The sequence below is a fragment of the Enoplosus armatus genome, chromosome 6 (assembly GCF_043641665.1).
Source record: "Enoplosus armatus isolate fEnoArm2 chromosome 6, fEnoArm2.hap1, whole genome shotgun sequence".
Lineage (NCBI taxonomy): Eukaryota > Metazoa > Chordata > Actinopteri > Centrarchiformes > Enoplosidae > Enoplosus > Enoplosus armatus.
This window is the reverse complement of record NC_092185.1, coordinates 22,865,259-22,889,516: the sequence shown is the minus strand read 5'-3', so window position 1 is coordinate 22,889,516 and position 24,258 is coordinate 22,865,259. Positions and strand designations below refer to the sequence as shown.

At 43.6% G+C, this 24,258-nt stretch overlaps 1 protein-coding gene across 1 annotated transcript; it reads right to left on the bottom strand.

The window, feature by feature from the left end:
* Window positions 1–1,916: 1,916 nt before the first annotated feature.
* det1 (DET1 partner of COP1 E3 ubiquitin ligase) lies at window positions 1,917–7,239 on the bottom strand. The gene is made up of 8 exons (XM_070907906.1): window positions 6,991–7,239; window positions 6,508–6,774; window positions 6,164–6,376; window positions 5,843–6,066; window positions 5,030–5,159; window positions 4,473–4,663; window positions 3,371–3,562; window positions 1,917–2,675 (listed from the first exon to the last, which is right to left on the bottom strand). Exons 1-8 carry the CDS (start codon window positions 7,237–7,239, stop codon window positions 2,486–2,488), a joined length of 1,656 nt encoding a protein of 551 aa, XP_070764007.1. The 3' UTR covers window positions 1,917–2,485.
* Between the last annotated feature and the right edge of the window lie 17,019 nt (window positions 7,240–24,258).

Below are 24,258 nucleotides of genomic sequence, written 5' to 3'. Positions count from 1 at the left end.
CAGCAACTCTTAGATTTTTGACAGTGATCGTTGCCTAAATGATTGAATGTGTCCGTGTGTGTTGGGAGACTGCTCCGAGAAGGCGAGCACTGCAACAGGAAACATTTAGGATTGTGGCCTTTTCTGGATTACATTGGTTGCGCTGTTGCCAAGACAACAGCAATTAGAAAAGACTAGGTTACCAAGCAGAGAGCGGTTATGTTTCCGTAGCAACCAAGGTCAGGAAGAAGGCTCTGGGTTTACCTGATTCTTAAGAATAAGACAGATACAACATATTTGTTATTGGACTAAGTACTAGGAGGCACTGGGTTCATGTAGTAATCTATTATCTGTTTACGTCGCAGGCTCCAGCAGTAACTTTAACTCCACAGTGTCCTGCATCCTGATTGGCTTTTAAACGTCTGTGGGGAAATTGAACAGCTGATAATAAAAGGGGAGTTAAAAGGCTTCCATTCCCTGCAGAAAACGGACAATACACCAAACCCAGCAGCATTTGATTGGGTGAAAAACAGCACAAGTGTGGCGGGAAACAAACACGAGAACCGTGAACATACAAGAGGAAGCATTGACTCACCTCCTCGACTCAAACGTACACACTGCGTTATATTTTCTACAGGCAATGTGTTTGCAGAGAGGAGGACAACAGACAAAGTGCCCCCCTTTACAGTATGTAGGCCTGTCCGTACCTGCTGTGTGCGCTTCCTGTAATAAGTTGATTATCACAGCATGGTGTCACACACCAGCTTACACAAACACACTGTAATGACAATGACATAACGTGGCCTCCTTAAGCCTTGATCTGCAAGATAGTGTTTACTGTTTTTATGCAAAACTAAGCAGCTGCATAATGCAGTGGCTGCACTCACACACATCGATCCCCACATCTGTACCTCCCTTCGTCCTGTTTTGTCTACCCCCCCAACCCCCCACCCCGTCACCAATTCTCCAATTCTTTCATCTCCATCATCTCTCCATCCGTAAATACCTTCTTTCCTCTGCCTTAAACCCCTGTAAGTCTGTCTCTCAGACACACACACACACACACACACACACACACACACACACACACACACCTCCCAGGTCCACTGCAGTGTAACCAGAGGCTAGGAGAACACTTAATCCCTCAGCACCTGCTTTCCATACCAGCATGACCTCATGCAGCTGCTTAGGTGTGTGCTTTTTGCCTTTATGTCTCTTTATTATACATGTGTGCCTGTTCATATATTAGCAACTCTGCATTCATATCAGGAGTGTGTGTGTGTGTGTGGGTGCTAGTACATTTACATATTTGTTTATATATCTGCCTGTGTTTTTAATAACATATTTGAGCTAAACAGATGTCCGGCGCTTTAGTCTGCAACACAGATGGACCTGATATAAAATAGCTACGTTATGATCCTATACACCACGGGAGAACAGACTGCAGGGATCAGTATTCAAATTAAATATGATGACACTTACACTGTCTTGTCTTCTCTCCATATGCGTCGCAAACATCATTTCAGGTTCATTATAAGTCTCCATGGCATTAAGATATGCAGTGAGATGTTTTTTTTTGAGGGCTGCTTTCCACTGTCTGTACAGCCAGTTAAGGAATAGATTATTAGATATCTTATAGACAAGGCATGATGGGAAAAGACTCTGCTGATGGGACTCATCAAGCTTTTCCCTGTCCAGTATTAAAGTACTCATATATATATATATATATATATATATATATATATATAAATATATAAGAGCTTAAAATAATAAGCTGCATGCATAAAATGCAAAAAGGCTCCTTATCCCTTTGCAACCCTCAACTAAATAATAAACACAGACAGAAAAATTTAGACAATTTTATTGGCATAAAATATATACAAGCGGTAATATGTAAAAAGTGTAAAAACAATATAATATAAAATTACGTCTTTCCGCATCCATGTAAGAAAAAGTTTGTTGGAATGAATGTGCAGCTTTGAGTGCATGGTAGCAAAAAGAAAACACCTTTGCTTCCTTTTATGAGGTCCGGCTACCTACGGCTCCCACCTCTGTCGCACATCAATCACTCTCTCTACATCTCCTTTTACACTTATTCCAGCCTCTCCTCCCTACAGGTCCCTCTTTGTTCTGTGGAGGAAGGGGGGGGGGGGGCGAAGCGGCACAGACGAAAGAAACAGGTAGAAGTGCTGCCTTCTTGCGGAGCGGGAGGAGGGGGCGAAAGTGGAGTGACCACTGGGTGATGGAGGGGGGAAAGAGGAGAGGAACAGTGGTTTCCATCAGGAGGAGAATGCAGGGGAGAGGACGGCTGATTTCTCAGGAGAAGGAGAGGGCGACTAACAGAACAAACTGTTTTGTGCCTCCTGATGGAGGACGTGTTTGTTGTATTGTCACCAGTAGCTGCTAACAGAAGCCCAACGGTCCTGCAATTTGACCCCATAGTGTGAGTCCACAGGCTCGCTTGAGTCTAGTTTTTTTGTTGTTGTTGCAGAAACACACAAGCTCCTCATGGACAGACATGCCTCATGTGGAAGTTGACCACGTACTCTGCGTTGGTGCGCTGGACAGAGATGGCGAAGGGCTCGAAGGGGTGGAAGGTGAAGGCAACCAGGCGTCGCACGGCGTGATTCACCGGCCGACCCAGCAGGCCCGCCTGGATCTTAAACTTCAGCAGGCCGGAGTCCCGTGCGTAAAACCTGGAGGGGGAGGGAGAGAAAGTAGCACCGTTAAAGTCTTCACCTAGTCCAGTCTGTTGGTTTCTGAAGGCCCCTGCTCCTAAATGATACAGACCCATGTTGCCATTTACTCCTTCCAGAGAAGTGAGAGGCGAATGTTGCTACAAAACTGTGCATGTCTGCCCAGCCCACACAGGCTTACAAAGACACCACTTACATTACCTACAGAGGCAAGAGGAAACAAAGAGGCAAACACATGGTACATGACAAACACAGTATACCAGATATAAACTCTAACGTGTAACGCTCTCAGATGGTAAACCAGATTAATGTGTAGATTCTTTTTTGATTAATCGCTTATTCGGTTATAAGAAAATTGTGAGATTCCCATCACAGCGTTCCTAAGCCCAACGTGACGTCCTATATTTGATTGTTTAACCCAACTAACAGTCCAAAGCCAAAAGATATTCAATTTACAATTATACAAAAAGCAAAGGACCCTGAGAATGTTTGCCATTTTTGCTTGAATAATGACTTTTAATGACAATAGATTGTCAAAATTGATTTTCAGTCAATTGTCTGTTTGATCCATCAACTAATATAATAATAATAATAAACAATAATACTAATGCCTTATGAAAACTTTTCTCTTTTAAGGACTTTTTATTGATAATCTTCATTCAATCTTCAATCATTTGACTGATAAGAGTCCGTACCTGATGGGGTGGTCTCCGCAGGTCTTGGGCCTCTCCATCACCGACACCCACTTGTCATCATAACTGAAGAGGGAGAGGTCGAGGTACGGGCTGCTGCTGTAGGACTGGGCGCTGATAGGCAGCTGACCCAGCAGCCGACGCACCGCCTCGGTGTGCCCGCCGTATTTAGCGTTCACTATGGTGTCTTTGAATCTGGAGGCACAGCGACATTAAACAGCAACAGGAGTCTTCATTAGTGAACACGCGGCCTCTTTTGGCGCCGTGGTCTAGATGTAAACGGCGTCCCACTGAAGTGCTCCTATGATCCTAAAGCGTTCCTCTTCGCTTGGAAACTATAATTGTGTTTATTCTAAGCAACTTATTTTCCAAACATACTTGGCTAAATTCTGAGTCTCGCTGGGCTCTACCGACACTCAGCAGTGACTCGGTGGTCTCACTTTCCCTGCTCCATTCTCTCCCTTTGAGCTCTCCATCTATATTTTCAGTCTTTCCCCTCACCTCGCTTTGCGCTCCATTCTTGCACACCTGCTTGTCTCTCCACACTCGCTTTGCGGCCGCCTGAAACCTCGTGAACCGGGCTCATGCTAGCCAGTTATAAGTGGTACAAATCTGTTTTTTTCAATTTCTCCTCTCCTTCTCCCAGACATCAATTTTCACCACTCTACAATCCAATTCTAAGCTCTTTTCCTCGCTCAAACTATCCTTTATCTTCTCCTCCGTCCCCAGTCCCCTCCTCTGTCTGGTCCTCCCTCTTCCCCTTCCACAGAGGATTTTGTCACCTACGCTGGCGAGTCGAACCGCCAAATTCAATCACAGCTCCTCCAGCCACACTGACTGTCTTAATGTCTCGCTTCTATATCCAGATTAAGTCCTAAAACTGCTTCCTCCAGGCCTCCAGGCGATCACTGCTGATCTGCTTCCTTTCCTAACCACCATCTTCAAGTCCTCCCAGACATTTGTCTGCACACCATCAGGTGCCATTTTTTTCTTTTATTCAGCAGTTTGCAAGCATACTTACATGTTCAAACTGAAACATATTCCGTTTTGGCAGGAAAATATTTGGCATTTCAATTTAAAATTAGGAGATTTCTCTCCCCGGTACCTTCTCTGGACCTGCCGGGCATAGTTGTTGGATGAAGCGGAGCAGGGGAACTGGACGGCCTGGCTGTGCAGCGTAGCGTTTCTGAACAGGTCGCAGAAATTCTCAAACAGCTCCAGCAGCTGGTCGGAGGTGTTCTCAAAGACGGCCAGCACCTCTGTAGACACCATGTTGTACACAACGAAGAACGACGGCTGTGAGAGAAGAGGGTAGGTATGTTTTATCCACCCTGGTCTTCAACAGCGGAAACAGCAAGGACAGTCAATCTTTTTATGTTTATAATGAATATGAGGTTGTGCATATATTCGTCATTGGTGAGACAAAAATAGCTGATCAGCAAGGAAGAGAGCTGAGATTTCAAGTAAATAAAACATGCATTAATTAGATGTATTTATTGTCGCCATGAGCGAATCACAGGCCTGAACAGAATCTGTCGGAGACACGTGTCCTTGGAGACCTGAAAGAGGAATCCCTGTTATACAGCTCAAACAACAAAAGGCACGAGAGACACACAAAGAGAACACAGGGAGGAATTCGGATGTGTGCGTGTGTGTGTCTACCTGTGAGGGGTCGGTAACTCGGAGCGTGACCACGTCTTCGCTGGTGTATTTAATGAAGAGATGATGCTCATCCAACAGCTGCATCTTCCACATCCTCAGCCTCCTCAGCTGATCAAAAAACTGGAAGAATCTGATGCCACGGAGACCAAGAGCACCACGGATTAAGCAGATCGCTAATATCTAACATCAGTACAACATGGAAGTTCTTGACAATATATTCACCTTTACAGCAGCGCACCTAACATCACCTAATCATTTTCTAAAATGAAATACACAAGTGCTAAAGTCATTTATTAAGCTGAAATATCAAATGTTCACTGCTTTTAACCTCTCCCATGAGAATTTGCTGCTCTTTTGGATTTTGGACTGTTGGTCAGACACACTCATTGTTCACTATTTGTTTTTAAGTTTTATGGACAAGCAATTCACTGCAGAAAGATTCTATGACATTAGTCATTAGTTGCAGCCCTAAATTACACTACAAACCCCAAAACACATTACATTATTGCTACAGTTTTTGTTTTAGGTGTTTTTGCAATTTTGCTGCTCTCTTCTTCTTCTTCTTCTTCTTCTTCTACTACACAGACACATTTACAGACACACTTAAGCACGTGTCAGATAAGAGAAACTAGGACTTTCAAATGAAATCTCAATAATACAGCCCTGGCCTTAGTGTCGTGAAATGCAAACCAAATAACATCAGTACGTAAGTGAACGCCATGTGACCCGGTCAGAGGCAAAAAAACTAGATGGATGAAAGTAAGTGAACAACAAAAAAAAGTCAACTGAGAGCATGAGAGGAGCGTTGTGTACCTCCTCTTGGCGGTGGCGCTGCCGTCCTGCTCAGCCCTCCTCCAGAGGTAGACCAGCAGCCTGTGCTTGAGGGAGTTGATGGTTTTGTCGGTGTACAGGCGAGGGAAGCCCGGCTGACTCTCGGCCTGAGCCTCGGTGTAAACAGCTGAGAGAGTCAGGAGGTCGTCCTCGTAACAGAAGCGCCCGATCGTCCTAACATCTAGAAATGTTCCCTCTGGAGTGATCTGGGAAGGGGAGAGACAAAAAGAACAAGGATGATACTGTTCTTTCAGCAGTAGTGATTTACAGCAGATGAACATTTGAAACGTTGAACGTGCTCACCTGAAACACATGGATGGTCTGCTGCTGGACTGACAGCACAGCCAGGATATTCCTGTAGAGGTAGAGGCCCTGGTTGTGGGAAAGGATTATCTTGTCACACTTAAAGGACCTGGTGTCACACAGCCTGCCAGTGTGGAGGTCGATAATGTGGAGGGAGTAGTCTTCTAGAGGAGACCGGGGGTTGGGAGTCACAGATTCGTTGTTCCGATACACCTGGTGAGAGAAGAAATATCGATGAAAAGGACCTTCTGAGCCAAACTATGAAGTAAATCTATAGTAAATTAGTCACTTGAATTAGATTCCTGTAAATTGTAAATTTGTAGTAAGCTTGATGGTGTGGTTACCTCAAAGAAGTAAGGCGGCGGCTCCTCTGGGACGTACACAGCCGACCCAACAATGACATAGCGGCAGTCGTCTGTGAAGAGGCTGCACTCCCGGTTGAGGTGTTCTCCGTTTGAGGCCACATTAGTGACGTGGAGCAAGGAGAAGAAGCGCTCAAACAGGCGGCCTCGGATGTTGAGGGAACGCTGGTCGTTGGCTGTTAGAAGAGTCTCTCCCTCCTGGCCTCTCAGCAGGTCCTGAGCCGCCTGGCAGCCTTGGTATTCATATATCTGTAGGAGGAACAAGACAGTTTTTGCCTCATCTCTTTGTCTCGGGCAAATTGGGTAGTTAAAAGGACCAAGTTTTGTTCCAGTCTGGGCCAGTTGCTTTTGACAGTTGGGAGATAAAAATCATACAATATGAAGTATTTAAGGGTTCTGACTCAAACGTTTAGAGGGGAAATATGAGGGAAAACTGAGTCAACGGTTCGGTTTCTCTCTCCTTACCTCCAGAGAAGTCTGGTCAGAAGAGAAGGCGATGAAGCAGCGTCCATCTGGCGAGAACTTCCTGAGGAAGCAGGGGGGCTTCTCCACGTTGACCACAGTGAAGTTGGGGAAAAGGTTCTGGTGGAAGCAGCGCACTCGGTACCAGTGGGCTCCGGGCCGGCCCGAGCAAATCCTGCGCCTCTCGAGACGGTGAACCACGTTTTGATTCTGGATCCGTCTGGGTTTTAGGGTCAGGATGTCCTCATCCATAGCTGTGATCAGAGAGCGATCTCAAATCCCTCCTCAGAATGCAGTTAAGACAGGCGGCCAGTAGGGTGAAATGACTACATCACAGGTACAGTCTCGTCATCTGTGTTTTCTAGAGAGAGAAAAAGAACAGATGAGTTTTAGTGCTGAAGTTATCAGTTGAGCAATCAATTGCTTGATAAAATATGAGAGATATAGGATAGTCATAACTGAAGCACCAGAGGCAAAGACATCCTGACTTGTAGTCCCTGGTATGGCTCAAGCTTGAAAAATCCTCAATCCTACATTTCCCACAATGCAATTTAACAGCTTTCATTAATACCCCTAGCCTGGAAAATGCCAATGTCTTACAAACTCCACATCCCCAGTTTGCAAAGCAGGCTCTCTGTTAGAAATGTGCAAGTCCAACCCGAGACCACCCTGATGACATCAACAGGGTTATTGTTTCAGGCTTCAGAAAGCTCCTCCAGAGCCGCAGACATTACAGAGCTGTCTTCACAGACTGAGCACCGATCTCCATGTGTAAAACCGGTCCAGATATCTGAGTCTGCTTTGACTCTGAGCCCACTGCAAGTCTAAGACCCGGGTCTTAGACCAAAACGTGTCACTAGCTCAGCCAGTTCAACGATGAAAAGCAGCTACCGTTAATGACATCACTAGGCACGCTGTTACTCACTCAGCCCGCTACTGGGAAGCTTTCTGGGTCCTCAGAGTTCGGCTGGTTGTGTTAGCAAGAGCAGTTAAGTTTGGCTGACGAGCTCTCCAACTTACAGTTAGCTACCGGCCGCTAGCTCGTACCTCACGTTTGTGGGAAACGTCCGGTCTCATTTATTTCAGAAGTAACTGTAACTCTGTCACATTTCTCTAAATAGCCTACTGCCTTAGCACTTAAGTGTCAAAGAACCCCTGTGTTTGTTGTGAGTGAGCCACGGGAGGAACCGCAGAAGAAGAAGAAGAAGAAGAAGAAGAGGAGGAAGACAGCAGCGCTGGACTGAACCAGTAGCTCGGAGGTGTTTTAAACAGCGCCACCACATCCTCCTCAGGTGGGAGGTGTCATTGCAACCAGTAACAATCGCATCAAATCATCTCATGGGTTTGTGACACCGGCAGCTGAAAAGACTACCAAAACCCCACGCAGTGATGTGCAACGTTAGCCACGATTGAACCCACGTGCAATGACATGAAAGTAACACAGGACTGTTACACATAATGGGTACAGTACAGTATAACATAGTACTTATGTTAGATAAGATACATAAATGTATGCATTTTTGATTAATCCAAATACATTAGAAGCAATAGGCTGTCAGATTTTTTGAAACAATATATTTCAAATTGATTGAACACGACAGAAATAACTTGACATAAACATTTGTTATCATTATTATTAATACTAGCAACAGGATTGTTATGAATAGTTTTTTTTTTTTAACCTGTGTATTCTATACATGCTAGTAACTGCAACTATTTTACTATCAATATATTTCTGAGCATCCCTGTGTAACATTTTACTGAATCCAATTTTAAGTATGTAATTGCAGTGAACTGTATTTTGAGGTAACCCTTATAGTGGCCACACATGAGCCAAGCATACACCTGCTGATTTCACCGAAGTGCCAATTTACTGATCAGTAGGTGGGTTTGCAGGTGAGGAGCACAAGTGCTCCGGCAAAACTTTGAACATGATTATGATTGCCTCAACTAAATTGGCAGGGAAAAACAACAGACCTCTGGCCACTGTACCTACAGTGTATACGGCTGTCGTGTTTGTTTAGCCTATTTCATTTAATTGATTTGTTTATAACAGCATGTAGCATAAGCGTACCCAAGGTGACCTGCGTTTTGCTCCCCATAATGACAGATAATTAAATTATGATTATCCTCTTTCTTATGAGGCATGTCCTTACGGATTGAGAATAGCATTATAAAAAGAAAAAGAAAAATGCTCATAGTAAATTGGTCTTGGAAGACTGCTAATGGTTCTTTGTGCAATTATCCCTGACCAAAGAGTCTCATTTAAATGTTGTAATTTTCCATAAAAGCACGGGGAAAAAGTGGGCATAAAAGGCCAGTTTGAAAAGAAGAATGAAGAAATGAATGGAGGGAAGGATGTGAAATTATCCACTTTAAAATCTAATGGCATTTTCCTTTTCAACTATGCCTGATTAAACCTGTGCTTCAAGATGTGGTTGTGTGAAGATATGTGTGTGTGTCTTTGTGTAAAGTTTGTGTGCATATGTCTGAGCGGTGTTCGCGTGTTGAGCCTCAAAAATTGTGTGCGTATACATATATATATATATATATATATATATATATATATATGTTTGTGTGTGTGTGTGTGCATGTACAGGTGTTGGTGCTGCAACAATAACCCACACAGGAAGATTTCAAAATAGAAACGATGTACTATCCTGTGGTTGTTCTTCTGTTATTTTCTAATAAATAGCTAAACCGCTCACTACACAGGACCCTCGCCTCAGCTTTTAGCATCAGCCTGTGAAGTAGAGAAGAGATGGAGTCCACATCTGAGTGTTTTTATACACTTTTTAGCCTATCTGCCAGAAGACACAGTGCTTATTTAAGATCCTTTTTTCATCCTTCTTCTGTGCTTTCTACAGCCCAAAGTGGACAGTGTGTATTCTTCCCGCTCTTGTTCACGTCTCTTTCTCCAGGTGAAACAGCACAGACATTTTGGCTGCTGGCACTATCACCCTACCCCAAAATGCAGTTACTTGAAAACTTCAAATTGTTTTCTTTTCAGAAGTCAGGGGAAATAAGGGATGGTAAAGAAATGCAACCAGTGCAAGCAGTGACTTTCTGTGACAACAGGTCTTATGTATAAAAAAAAAAGGCAGAGAGAGAGAAAGAGTGGCGCTCCCTAACACCCTGTTTTGGAACAGTAAATAACAGGGCTGAACAGAGTGCAAAGTCTAGAAGTGCCGTTATTATCATCATTATAACGAACAGAAATATCTAAAAGAGCATTTGCATTAAAGGACATCTGGATGAAAAGTATAGAGCAAATTCATTGACTTGATAAAACTCCTATATGAAAGGCACTTAGAAAAGGTTATTCAAAGCATGGGGAGCAAATAGAAATACATTGTTTAACCATTTCCTCCATCTTTTTTTACTCAGACAGTTGTGTTTGGCATTTAACAAAAGCTTTTAACTTTTCGATCCAGCCTAATTTCAGAGCACAATAGGACATTTTAACACTGCAACTTTCCAATCTTTATGCAGCATGAACTTTTCGTGTCTTTTGTGACAGTGGATGATTTTTGCTTGCTTTTTTTTTTTCAGATAAATTACAGTGATCACAGATGCATTATGGCAGGCCAGTTTGCTGTAGCCTCCTCAGCTCCGCAAAGTGTGAACCGCCGGACTGGGAGAGAGATGGGTGAGAGGAGGCTGCAGCTACACTTTTCTCTGCCCCCTGCATGGATGGATTAATGAACGGGCCTGCAAGGTACGGGCCCAAGGGGCCCAAAGGGTCAGGGGGGCCCAAAGCTGGACCCTCTGACGTCAGTATTTCTCATAGTCAAAGGCCACATGTACTTGTGGCAACAAAAAAAGCCCTAAATGTCTTTCTTAAAGTCCCTCTGAAGTGTTAAATTATTGAAATATGAAGTATTCTTAAGTCTTTACTTAAGTGCTACACTATAAAAATACATCAAAAATGTCACTTAAGTAAAAGTCTGTAGAATAATATTAGCAAAATGTACTTAAAAGTACTCATAATGCAGAACAATGGCCCCTGTGAGCCTTTTACTATATGTTATATTATATTATTGGATTATTATTACTGATGCATTGTAGGTGGTCAAGACTGCTAATTTAAACTATATTATATACTGTGGGGTAGTTTAACCCGTAAGAATGCATCATATTTTTTAAACTCATATGTTTTTAGGTAAAATCTTAATCTGTAAAGTAACTAGTAACAAAAGCCGTGAAATAAAAGTAGTGGAGTAAAAAGTACATTTCCTTCTGAACTGTGGTGGAGTAGAAGCCTACAGTAAAGTAGCATAAAGTGGAAAAGTAAAGTACAAGTACCTCAAGTTTGTACAGTCGTCCGTCCTTCGTATGTTTTTAGTGCTGAGCTTGAATTGTGACAAATAAAACACTGATCACATTGATCGTCACTTCTCTCTTTAGGTGAGCGTAGGCGTGAGGGAAAATAATTGGGTGTACTTCTATAGTGCAGTATTGCTGCAAAATAAAATAAAACCATATTCATGTTAAACATACATTCTCTGTACAATAGACATCAAATAGAAATCAAATCAAATATGCACAGAATAAGAACACACGAGACGGCACACATTAAATAAATAAAACACTCATATATTGTAAATACACTTTTACATAGAGAATTGAATACACACCTATGAATAAGACACAGTCACAAACAAATTACAGTACACGCTGATACACAATACGTCTCATGATCTCTCAGCCGGAGAAAAAACATCTAAGCGCAACGTAATAAAAGACACATTAACTGACATCCAACCGTAAATTTGAGCCAGCAGCATTTTAAATGTATGTGTTTCCCGGACAGACCTTTGATACCACTCGGAATATATTTACCCTCACGCAGTGTATGAAGTGGGGAGGCACAGGCCAAGTGTGTCAACAACATGAATAAGAGACAACTGCTGTTACTTGGACATTTTATGGAAATGTTTTTTTTCTTTCTTCTTCTTCTTCCTCTTATTTTCAGGGAGCCCACCCACACAAATCACAGCTCATTTAGACATGCACGAGAGAGGTTCATAGGTTAAATACACACACACACACACACACACACACACACACACACACACACACTAATCACACATTAATCATATACATTTTCTCTCCAACCTCCTGTTATTTATTTTAGCTCGTCAGCCTCGGGAAGCTGCATTCTGGTTCCTTTGTGTAATTGGTTATAAGGGAACCCTCCTGCTAAATGTTCCACATTTTCAATTTCAATTTTCTTCAAGTGAGGCATAATTTTAGATGTGAGTTACCAGGGGGAAAGGAAGGATAGTGGAAATGTGACAGCATGTACACTTGTTTGTCAGTGTGTGTTTGGGTTGTGGTGTGCGTGTGTTTTTTGCATTTGCATGCGTGTGCACATACTTATGTAATGTGCAACATTTCAAATACCCACTCCTTTCTCTTGATCACAGCAAACAACAACAAAAAGGTAATTGCCACATCACAATTACAGTTCTAACTCAGTATTTTCCATTTTTTTGCTCTGTTTTTGTCTGCTATTGACTTCCTCTTGTATTCCCCATTCACCAGGCTTTAAGATAATGGAAATAAGAGCAGAGGCTGTAGTGTTAATTAGTGTTTTTATGTGTGTGTGTGTGTGTGTGTGTGTGTGTGTGTGTGTGTGTGTGTGTACACGCAACAGCTATTGGGTGTAGAACAGTGAACAAGCACCAGATTAGGTGAGTATTGATCATGAACAGCACACGGTCAATTCTTTCCACAGGGTCAAGCTTTCCCCTCACTCAGGTTAGCAGCACGAGATGAGAAGTCAGGGACACAATTTTTTTTGCCCCCCACCCCCCCAAGAAAAAGAGACCCGGCTCGAAGGAAGAGCTTAAAAAGAGGACACCTAAACTTGCCTCACTACCCTCTCACGTTCCCCAATTCAGTCAGAGGCGAATGGCCTTGGTGGGGGACTGAGCGGCTGTACACATTACGGCCGAGTCTCAACAGCTAGAGCCGAAGCAGGCCTGTAATTTCTGCCATTTGAGAGTGTGAGCTGAAAAGCAGAGTGATGGCCACTTTTCTGTTATTATTCCTTTGGCAGAGTGCTGGCTGAAGGAAACAACCATGCTTTAAGAACATGTCCATCAGTCGCTGGCAGTATTTGGAAATGGTATTCGTAAAAGTAACTCTCTCATGTTGTATCGTTAACTTTAAGCAAGTGCGGTTGGCCATGTTATAGTATATAATATCCCAACCTGCATCTGTCCCCCTTGCCTCCTGCATTATACGGCAGCAGCTGCTGTGGCTTAGCCTTCTGCTTGAAAGCTCCACAACAGAACTTTAAATATATATAATACTCAAATCCATTACTGACAAACAGCAGGTTGCCAAAAATGTCCTTGTGGCTGAAAAGTCACTGATGTGTTTTCAATAGTGCTTTTTAACAATAAAGACACTCTGCGGCACACAGGTATAAGATACATCAGGCTTTGGCTTCACAGACAGTGTTTGTTAGTAGGATGAATTCATCGTGGGATTTGGTCTTTTCATGGGATTTGGTGACAAAAAGAAAAACATAAAACATCACCAGATTTATCTTATAATCAAATATCAAGTGGTTCCCTTTGCAGATTTTTGTTTTGTAACGTGTCATTAAGCTTTATTACCTTTTATTCTTATTTCCTACACAAAACCACACGTGGAAGTCGTGGGCCTCCAACTCCTCGAATTTTTGAAATGACTATCAGACCACCAAAACGCTCCTTTGAAGACGACTTGCCATGTTTGCAGGTGTTGTCGGCCATGCTTATGAATAAAGGCATGCAATACAAGTTGATGTTATCAGGCTGTCCCAATTATCAGGCTGTCCCAATAAGTCCCTGAGGACTCTCCAGCTGATCCAGAATGCTGCGGCACGTGTTCTGACAGGAACCAGGAAAAGAGATCATATTTCTCCTGTATTAGCTTCTCTGCACTGGCTCCCTGCAAAATCTAGAAAAGAGTTTAAAATCCTTCTCCTGACCTACAAAGCTCTTACTGGTCAGGTACCATCATATCTTAAAGAGCACATAGTACCCTATTACCCCACTAGAGCACTCCGCTCCCAGAGTGCAGGGTTGCTTGTGGTTCCTAGAGTCTCCAAAAGCCCAACAGGAGCCAGAGCCTTCAGCTATCAAGCTCCTCTCCTGTGGAATCGGCTCCCAGTTTGGGTCCGGGAGGCAGACACACTCTCTACTTTTAAGAGCAGGCTTAAAGTTTTTTGATAACACTTATAGTTAAGGGCTGGCTCAGGCCTGCCTGGACCAGCCCCCTAGTTATGCTGCTATAGGCCTACACTGCTGGGGAGACTTCCCATGATGCACTGAGCTTTCCTCCTCTCCCTCTTCATCTTTGCACATTCATCTCCCTCCAATGCATGTTACTTACTTTATTTCTTCCCCGGAGTTTCTTTGTGCTTTGTCGTCTCGCAGGTTGCTGTGGATCGTGGTCCTGGTACGCCTGGCTGCTGCTGCCGCCATGGGCCTGCCTGACTCATCACTACAGTTATTATGTTTAGTCGTAGTTCTGTTACTATTAAAGCTGCTATTATTAATCTCAGCTAGTATTACAGCTGTAACTACTATTATCAGTCATATTTCCAGTATTATTATAATTATAGCTGCTATTTCTACTGCTAGTGCTGCCATACATCTCTGCCTGTCTGTCTGTCTGTCTGTCTGTCTGTCTGTCTATCTGTGTCTCTACGTCTATCTCTCTCTCTCTGTCTCTAGAGTCTGGTTCTGCTCGAGGCTTCTGCCTCTTAAAAGGAAGTTTTTCCTTGCCGCTGTCGCCAAAGTGCTGTCTCATGGTGGGAACTGTTGGGTCTCTGTAATAACATTATAAAGAGTCGGTCTAGACCTGCTCTATTTTGTAAAGTGTCATGAGATGACTTTGTTGTGATTTGGCGCGATATAAATAAAATTGAATTGAATTGAATTGAATGTTTGTGTCGAAAGGAATAGCCTCTGCGTGTTATTATTATAATAGCTCTCACTGTTGAGGCGTGATATTGTTTACAGTCTGAGAAGACAGAATATGAAAGGGAGGTGTGATTGTACTAGAGTTTATTCAATAAAGACCATAAGTGACAGATAAAGTGACTAAATCATTAGTGTAAAAATGTAAATCCAGAATTTGGACTTTTTAGTTGTGTGTTTTGGGCCTTCTGTTGAGCTGCAGCTGCTCTCTCTGTCCTTTCCCTCCTCCTCCTTTTTCTACATCATCTCCATCTCTCTCTTCTGTTTTCAGACCTGCCTTCGCATTAGCAGGTAAATGAGTTCTTAGTGAGTATTAACTAAGATCAGTGGTGGTTATCTGATCAGAGCAGGTCACATGGAACAAAGGCCTCTCCTTTTCCTCCAGCCACCTGCACTGCCCACTACAAATGAGCTTGAAAGCCCTGTGTATGTGTGTGTGTGTGTGTGTGTGTGTGTGTGTACCTGCATTTTGTGCATGTGACCGAATGCTCATGTAAGTATGTTTATCTATGCATCTATGCATAACTGGGTGTGTGTATGTGTGCGTCTCCAGGGCTGAGGGGTCGACAGATGCTCCTTCTCAGTGAACACAATGAATTACTTATAGGCCGTTAAGCCAAACACGGCTGCGCCGGCCGCTGGTTTACCCAACACTGATAGGGCCATCTGCCGAGGTGACTCTGCCTTCCCCACTGCTCTTTAAAGACACGTAACCAGACGCTTATCTGCCAGGGTGGGGCCCCACTGCTGATTAAAAACATCAGGACTTCTACAATTGTCTGTGTGGATTTGTACATGTGTGTACACGTACGTCTGTGTAAAAAAAAAAAAAGGAAAAACAATGAGAGGGGCTCGTATGTGGGCAGAGGCATGAATTAGGGTTAAGTTCAGGTCTGGAGTAAGGAATAAGGTTAAACGAGGGTGAGTCAAAACACTATTTGACTTGCATTATGTGCCTGCGCAGGTTTTACCATTCTCTGATTATACACCTTGGGTGAAAAAAAAGGAAGAGCCTCCACCCACACAGACCCAGTGTCAGTGGAGAAGAAAATAAAGAGGAGGTAAGTACAGGTAGAATATAGATGATTTTACCATATCCATATAATAAAAGAGTACTAATAAAAAGAGTTTGAGCATCAGACATTGTTGCTGGAGACTAACATTAAGGGTCAACAAAGGTCAGTTTTACACCTTTGACTGTAGTGACTGTTGACACTGATCCCCTCCCCAGAGGGGGGATTCCCATCCTTCAGGCCCTTTCTCTTGTGACGTTAAATGTTTATCATACTTATAACGCTAGCTTAAACCTGAAAAAAAAAAAAAATCTCTTGGCCACTTCATTTGAGGCAGTGGAAGCAAGTCACGGAGAAACATCATCGTTCATTTGAAGTCTGGCCACCTGGCAAATCTATGCCCCTAACTTTGTCTATGCGCTGTTCGGTGCTGAGCAGGTATAATGTACAGTGGACTTTCGGAGCACTAAAAACTGCCCGCTGCACCCGAAAAACGGCGCTATGAGAGCGGTGAGAGTGAGTCAAAGCGGCAGAGTTGCGGGCCGGACACTCGCTATAAGCTCCGAGAGCTGCAGATTCGGGTGCTAATTCTCTGTAGGTTCGTCACTACGGCACTCCCTTTCACATTGTCGGATTGTTTCCACATTATCATTTGATGCATTGTTTTCATAAAAATACAGATTATAGCTGATTAGAACTGGCTCTATGGCTTAGGGAATGTTAAATTATACGGTTAGGAAATGATGATGTCCATTCTGTTGTTGAAAGTCAGGGGTAGAATTTCGGTGGACTTTATAACGATGATCGCAACAGTATATTTGATTTGTTAACACAAAATGGTGAGACAATATGCGTCTGTCTATCGAACCACATAATGAACAATAATTCATGATACATATGACATGTTCGATCGCATCAAGGCCTGCATTCTCCTTCAATGAAAGGACTATGGCGAATATAAAACTTTTACAGGGATTGTTCATGACTTTTTCCAAGTGTTTCTTCAATGTTGCAGGCTAGATGGAATCAGATGAATACAGTCGTACTGATTGGAGCCGTAAACTGATGATTGTACCTGCAGAAGATTCATTAAGATGCTATTTTTAAATGTAACTGAGTTTTTGTTTTCGGTTAACATCTGCAGAAGGATTTCACAAAGTGGAGTTTTATATGTGTGTGTGTGTGTGTGTGTGTGTGTGGGGGGGGGGTATATGTCTGTTAGTGTGTCTGGGAGCGTAGGTGTATAATACGTACCTGGTGTTGTGTGTGTGTGTGTGTGTGTGTGTGTGTGTGTGTGTGAGTGATATTTGGAGTGGTTGCCATGCTTACAGGACCCTCTGTATAAACTGTGGAGACAGAATTATAGATTTGGAAGGTCTCTCTCTGTAATGATGTTTGGACCTACTGCAGTCAAACTGTACTGTAAGTGCCATCTCTGGCATATTCAGCACTATGAATATAAAGCAGTCTGTCAAAATCATTCAACTGTGAGTATTCTGGTTGTTGTTTGGCCCCGCATTCAACACGCCTGAATTTAAGCCATATAGACATTCCTAGATGTTTCTTATGTGGTGTAGTTTTATATTCAGTGCTATCTGTGGTTTTACAGGTGTTGAACTGAAGGGCTCAGTTCCAAAATGCACCTGCTTTGAAGATGAATAAATGGGTTATGTACAACTACAATGTAAAATGTTATTGCATGCTGCTCCCTGGGTTGCCCCAATGGGCTCATGAAACGTGTCAAAACCCATTTGAAAAAAACTGTGCGTTGTCATCCACCCAAAAACAAGGGTGTTTATTGGCTTCTTTCAGATCCGTTCCACAATGTGACAAGATATTTAATTTTATAATGAAACTACGAGTATGCACTGTTTTCATGCAACACGGAAAAGGGCTTCCTCACACGGCTGCAGGGCCAAACCTGTCATGTTTAATCAAGACTAAAACTTGATTACAGTATATCTGCCACACCGTCGTGTGAAAATGTTAGCAATGCAAGAAGTCCGTACTGTGTCTGTGTCTACCCAGGAAACCACTGAATGACAGTTTTGAATATATTTCATGTTCCCTGAGCACTGCATTGTTTGTCAGAATTGAATGTAACTGCAGGTCGTGCAAAACGTCTGAAAAAGCAATCGTGCTAAACGGAAACATTATCCAACTTTCCCCTTGGGAGACCATTAATCTATTGTTTCATCTAACAAATGTCACATCATTTTTAGATTCCTTAGCTGAGTGTGTTGGTAGATATTTGGTGCGTTCAATAATCATATGTTGTTGTTGTGTATGTTGAGGACATTCTATTACACTTACTCACTTAAGTGTTTATTTGTATGGTTGGCATTTGTGCCTCTGCTTGCTTATGATACATCCAATGATGAGTGAGAGTTACACTTGTTAGTTTCAGTGAACTGTATATAAGGGTGTTCACACTGTATGTTACGTATGTTTTTAGTTTTGTTTTGTTTTTTTAGCAAAAACAATCTTTTTCACTTTATCAAAGGAATGGTTAGCCATTCATGGATGATACACATTTAAGATTTCTTGCTGAGGGGTTAGATGAGAAGATTGGTACCACTCTCATATTTATATCGGATTAGCTTAGCATAAAGACTGGAAAAAGGGGTGAAACAGTTAGCCTGGCTCTGTCCAGCTATAATAAATTCTGCATACCAGCACCTCTAAAGCGCTCTTATTAACACGTTACATCTTCTTTGCTTAATCTGTACAAAAAGCATGTAAAAATGAAAGGTTTTGGGTTTAGGGGGTGTTATGTGCCGGACTGTTTCTTAGCTGGGAGCAGTGCCTTCCTGGAGTCTCCGCTGGTTGCCTGGCGACCGCACTGCACCCAGCTAAGAAATAGTACGCAAACAAAGGAGATATGACATGTTAATTAGTGATCTTTAGAGGGGCTGGTGGATTGTGGTACCTTTGGACAGAGCCAGGCTAGCTGTTTCCCCTTGTTTCTAGTCTTTATGCTAAGCTAAGCGAGCCGGCTCCTGGCTCCAGCTTCATATTTACCATACAGAGATAAGAGTGGTGTCGTTCTGTTCATCTGGCTCTTGGCAAGAAAGCGAATTAGCATATTTCCCAAAATGTTAAACTGTTCGTTTCATCTTAAGAAGTATCATTTTACATTATGTGCCACAATCAGCTGAAAATATTTCTAATGTGATAATGAGAAGAAAAACATAACAAGGCTGTTGTGCAGCATCAGAGTGACATCATTGTTGTAGAAAGTCAGAATCTGTGTGAAAAAGTTAAGTCAATCCGCCCCCCCGACCTCCGCCTTTAGTTATTTCAATGTCAAAATGTATTTCTTTTGTCATCGTTGGACGTCACGCTTACTTCATGATATGTCTCTAGATGGATGGGCCAGAGGTAAGCGCCCAGAGTACAGTATGCAGTGTTCACAGTAAGCTGCCCCCCCCCCCCCCCCCCACTATTCACTGTCTTCACTGCTTTTGTCAGACTGCTACAGTCTCACATGAAAGGGCTCGGACTTGGCCTAGATGTATATGAAAGGGAACACAGGCAAACACAGGTTACATTCAAGTTTCTAAAAAGACTGGGGGGGGAAAAAAACCCTCTGCTCAAATGTCTGTGTGTGTGTGAGTGAGTGAGTGTGTGTGTGTGTGTGTGTGTGTGTGTATGTGTACATGCAGACCCATTTCAAAAGCTGCACGAGAAAAAAACAACAAAAAAAACACGAAAACCCACAGAAAACAACAAAAAAAACAAGCACTCAACAACACAATTGCATTTCCCACAATGGTTTCTGAGTCTGGGAAATTAGAAAGTACAATGATGCACACAGCATACAATGGCCTTACAAATTGCTCATTTGTGTCTGAAAATACACCTCTTTTCTAGCGTTTCTGCCATCACTCTGCCGGGGAGACACGCGGTGACAGATTATGCGTAGCTGTCATCTGCTGAGCGACTAGAGTTCATATGACATGTAACATCGTTTTTCAGTTTCTTTATTGGCTCTGGAGACTGCTGTAGTGCTGCTGCGTACAGCTGGAGAGCAACATGGGCACAGTCAGGAGTGTGTGTGTGTGGGGGGGGGGGGGGGGGGCGGTCACTGTGTTATACATACACATACTGTACTGTATGCACCTCTTACATTTACATGCATGCATTCCTTGTTCAAAACACCACAGTGTATGTACATGCTTAAGGAAACCCTGACAGATTTCTGCATGTTGGGTACAATGCACATGAATTTCTCAGCCATCTCTAAATGTATACATACAGTATTACATTGAGAGGGTCCACTGCTCTATCTTTGCAATAAAGAATAAAAGGGATAGAAAAGGACGAGGAAAATCTAACAATAATCAATAACTATAAAAGGCAGGAGAGATATGAATTTAGATATTCGTGGTTGTCTCACTCACAGGTTGTTGGGTGCATTCATAAATTCACAAGTGGCCCTCAGGGCTGTGATGCTGTAGCCGCAGTTTCCGGCTTACAGGCTCCTCTGTGGGTTGCGTTACATTAATTGAACTAATGTCGGCCTTATGAAACCTTTTCAAATGTTTGCACACGCACACACACACACACGCACACACACGCACACACACCAAAACAAAATGTGGCGGTTGAGCTGAAAGTTGGGCATTTTTCTTCATCGTAAAGTAGATATCGACAGGCTCATCTCCAAAGAGGTTATGTTTTTCTATAATGTCATGATTAAGGCTTTGTTTATGCTATGATATGCAGAGTTTTCCACTGTGAACTACTGAAACAGGACTGACGGTAGCTGAAAAGTATGATTGGAAAGGTCTAAACAAAAGTGTGCACATTGCAGATCCTTGTCCATCTGAAGTCAACAGGACGGAGGTGGAAGAAGTATTAGGATTTTTTTTTTTTTTTTTAAAGTAAAAGTAAAAGTAGTAATAGCACAGTACAAAAATACTCAATTACAAGTAAAGGTCCTGTATTCAAAATGTCACCTGGTAAATCTACTTAAAGTACCAAAAGTAAAGGTAGTCACTATGCAAAAAAAGAGTTATATTGATCATATATACAACTGGATTATTGTTACCGATGCATTAACGTGTAAGCAGCATTTTAATACTTTCAACTGTGGAGCTCCGTTTGAGCAGTTTGATGTACTGTCGCGTGGTTTCATCTGACAATCTGCAAAATGGATCACGTGTTTTACATGTCAGAAATAAACGCGGTGGAGAAGAATGTGCGACATGTAGATGATACTAATAGATGCAGTGGAGAAGAAGTGGACTGCGTGATAAAATAACGCGTAAATACAAGGCGAAGGACGTTGAGCTGCAGCCCTGCTGCTCCTCTCTGTCCTCTCTGTCCTCCTCCGTGTCCTCCTCTCTGTCCTCCGTGTCCTCCTCTGTGTCCTCCTCTGTGACTGACGCTGATGATAGTTCGGGATCAGGATCGGGTCGGGTTCACTCCGCCAGCGGACGTCATGGAGACACAGAGGCTTCATGACATTCTGCTTAAGCTGAGTCGACACACAGCACTATCTGGGTTTTTTAAATTATTATTATTATTATTATTATTATTATTATTATTATTATTCAGCTTGCCTTTCTTCCTGTCTTTTATTTTATTTATTTTTTGCAGCAGGCAAAACAAAAAATCACCCAGCAAGACACTTTTTTTTGTTGTTGTTGCTGTCTCTACAATGAAAATTCAAATGATTGCCGGAAATAAAAAAAACGGGCAGATTCACTGGGAGCAGCGGCTGAGCACTGGCACTGACATTTATTTATTTATTTTTTTGCACGGAGACTTAAATGCCTCAATGTTGTTTTCCCCCTGTGTCGAGGAAATAATGCTGATATAATTTCTCCTATAGTTCAAATCGAGTGGGGGTGGGGGAGGGAGGGGGGTGACGTCAGGCCCCATCAGGCTGACAGACCTCCTATTGGACCAGTGGAGGCTTTTTAAAGGAGCAGGCAGCGGCGCACCGGAGGCTTGTTCTCCCCTTCAGACGCGCCGCACTTCTCCGCCTCTCCACCCAACACAGCGGCAGCAGCATCCGGACTGACAGCAGCCAGGTGAGCGCGGACACCCACAGCATCTTAGGAGAGAAATAGACCCAGAGAGAGAGAGAGAGGGGGGGGGGGGGGGGGGGGGGGGTCTTTTAGGAAAAGGAGCGCACTGTTTGGTAAGCTGCTCAAATAGAGATAATAGGGACGAACTCAGCCTGCAGAAACAGCTTCAAATAAAAGCACTTTGTATCAGTAAAAGAGAACTTACGCATGAGATGAAGAGATGGCACCCATCTTTCCCTGCCTGATCCTGTTGTCCTCCTCGTGGTTTAGATGATGATGATGATGATGATGATGATGATGACGAGGACGCACCACGCGCACGGCGCCGGCTGACCTGCGAGATATCAACAGGTACGTGGCCGACCCGCCGATCTTTAGCACAACAGAGACTTCAAGTGTCCCAGTTCAGAGCAAGGCACAGGACCCTCACTCGCAAACAGTGCGCCTCGGCCGCGTGGCTGGTCCCAGTGCAGCGTAATTAGATTTGAGGGAAAAAAGAGAGACAAAGTTCTTTATCTCGGGTCCCCTGCAGGCAGAGCAGCGCCCCCCCCCCCCCCAGTGTCGTTGCCTCCCGATGGACTATCAGCAGCCTCTCGGCCTGTTTGAGCTTCCTGGGGTCAAATGACACAACAGCTCAATGCTGAAACCCTCCGACTGAATCAATAGCTGGCGTGCGTCCTGTAGGTTGGACACATGGCAGAGAGACAGAGAGCAGCTTGAGTTGTCTTTTTGTTTGTTTTCTTAATGGTGTTTAAAGTGTGAAACGAGAGCTGCTGCGGTGAAAATGAAGTGCGGTTCAGAAAAAAAAAGAAAAAGCAAAGCTCCCGCAGGGGGGGGCCTCCTTATGAGCCTGTAACCGCAAATCATTTCACTTTTCATAGTTCACTCCTCGTGCGGAGCCAAGTCCTCCATATTATGAATGTATGTCCCTTTAAAGCTGCGGTGAAACTGCAGCTTTTATGAGCGTGAAGTCTGAGCCCGGGCAGAATAGAGATTTCAGCACCGGAGCGGAGGACAGCTCCACACATGTGGCCAGATTGCCCCCCCCCCACAAAGCAAGGACAGGAGAGGGAGAGGAATCTCAAATACACTAGTATGACAGAAAGGAGCACACACACACACACACACACACACACACACACACACACCTCACGGGGTTGATGTGCTGGTCATGTCATGGCAGACACATCCTCTGAAAAAGGCTCCCTCACTTTTGTCTGAACCTCCTCAAAACAAAGTGAAACCCTGGACGCGTTACTTCAGTAGGTTGCAGCTGATAAAACCAGCTGAGAAGAACCGAAGGAGAGACTCGTGATGACAGCATGAGAAGTGTGAAGGCCAAGATGTATCATGCGTATCAGTCGTTTTTTTCTTTTTTTTTTTTTTTGTCAAAGTCCCAAATTATTCTGGGTGAATCGCCTTGGGGATGTGTCGGTGACAGGCAGACTCCTTCTGGCAGGGTCTGAGGTGTCAAAATGGAAACTGGAGCACAGCCAGGATTTCCTATTTACATAACCCCCCCCCCCCCATCCCTCCCCCTTGCATGAGCCTGGACGTGGGTGGGGGGGGTAACGCAATCTGAGGCTCACACACACACACACACATACATGCGCGCACCAAATGGTGTGACACTGCACATACAATCTGTAGCCATGAGAGAAATTCAGTGCTAACAGGTGTTCAAACAGGCCGCTCGGTACATTCTTCCAATTATTGCAATTAGATGCTGCCTGGTTACCACTCCATAATGTACAACTGCTGTGGAGGAGTGTGTGTGTGTGTGTGTGTGTGTGTGTGTGTGTGTGTGTGAGTGTGAGGGAGAGAGAGGATGGCAGAGACAGAACAGGTATAGAGGGGGAGACAGCAGGAAAAGCACCAGAGAGAGAGTGAGAGAGAGAGACAACAGGGCCCCTCAGTGCATTTGGGATGATGTCGCGATTGTTGCTATCTGTGGAGAACGATATGTATGTACCGCTGAGCGGACGCGCTCTGAATGCACAACGAATCCCTTTTTGCCCTGAGTCATTATCAGCTTCAGCAGATTGTCTAGAAACCGTAGGCTCTTTGTTGCAGGCAACAGTGTTTGATTTCAAATAAAACATTTAAAAAAAAAAAAACAGGCTCCCTCGGTACAGTGGAGTGATCGCTGCATTTTAGATAAACTGGTGGCTGCTACTGGTTTCGCGTTGTGTGCGTGTAGACACGCAGCGCACAGGTCGGGAAGGGCCTCGCCTGTAACGC

Coding starts and splice junctions, on each gene's coding strand:
- det1 (XM_070907906.1), bottom strand. CDS start 7,239: ATGGATGAGGACATCCTGACCCTAAAACCCAGACGGATCCAGAATCAA. Junction 6,775..6,990: donor CTGACCAGACTTCTCTGGAG/GTAAGGAGAGAG, acceptor TTCCTCCTACAG/ATATATGAATACCAAGGCTG. Junction 3,563..4,472: donor GCCCGGCAGGTCCAGAGAAG/GTACCGGGGAGA, acceptor CTGTGCCTCCAG/ATTCAAAGACACCATAGTGA.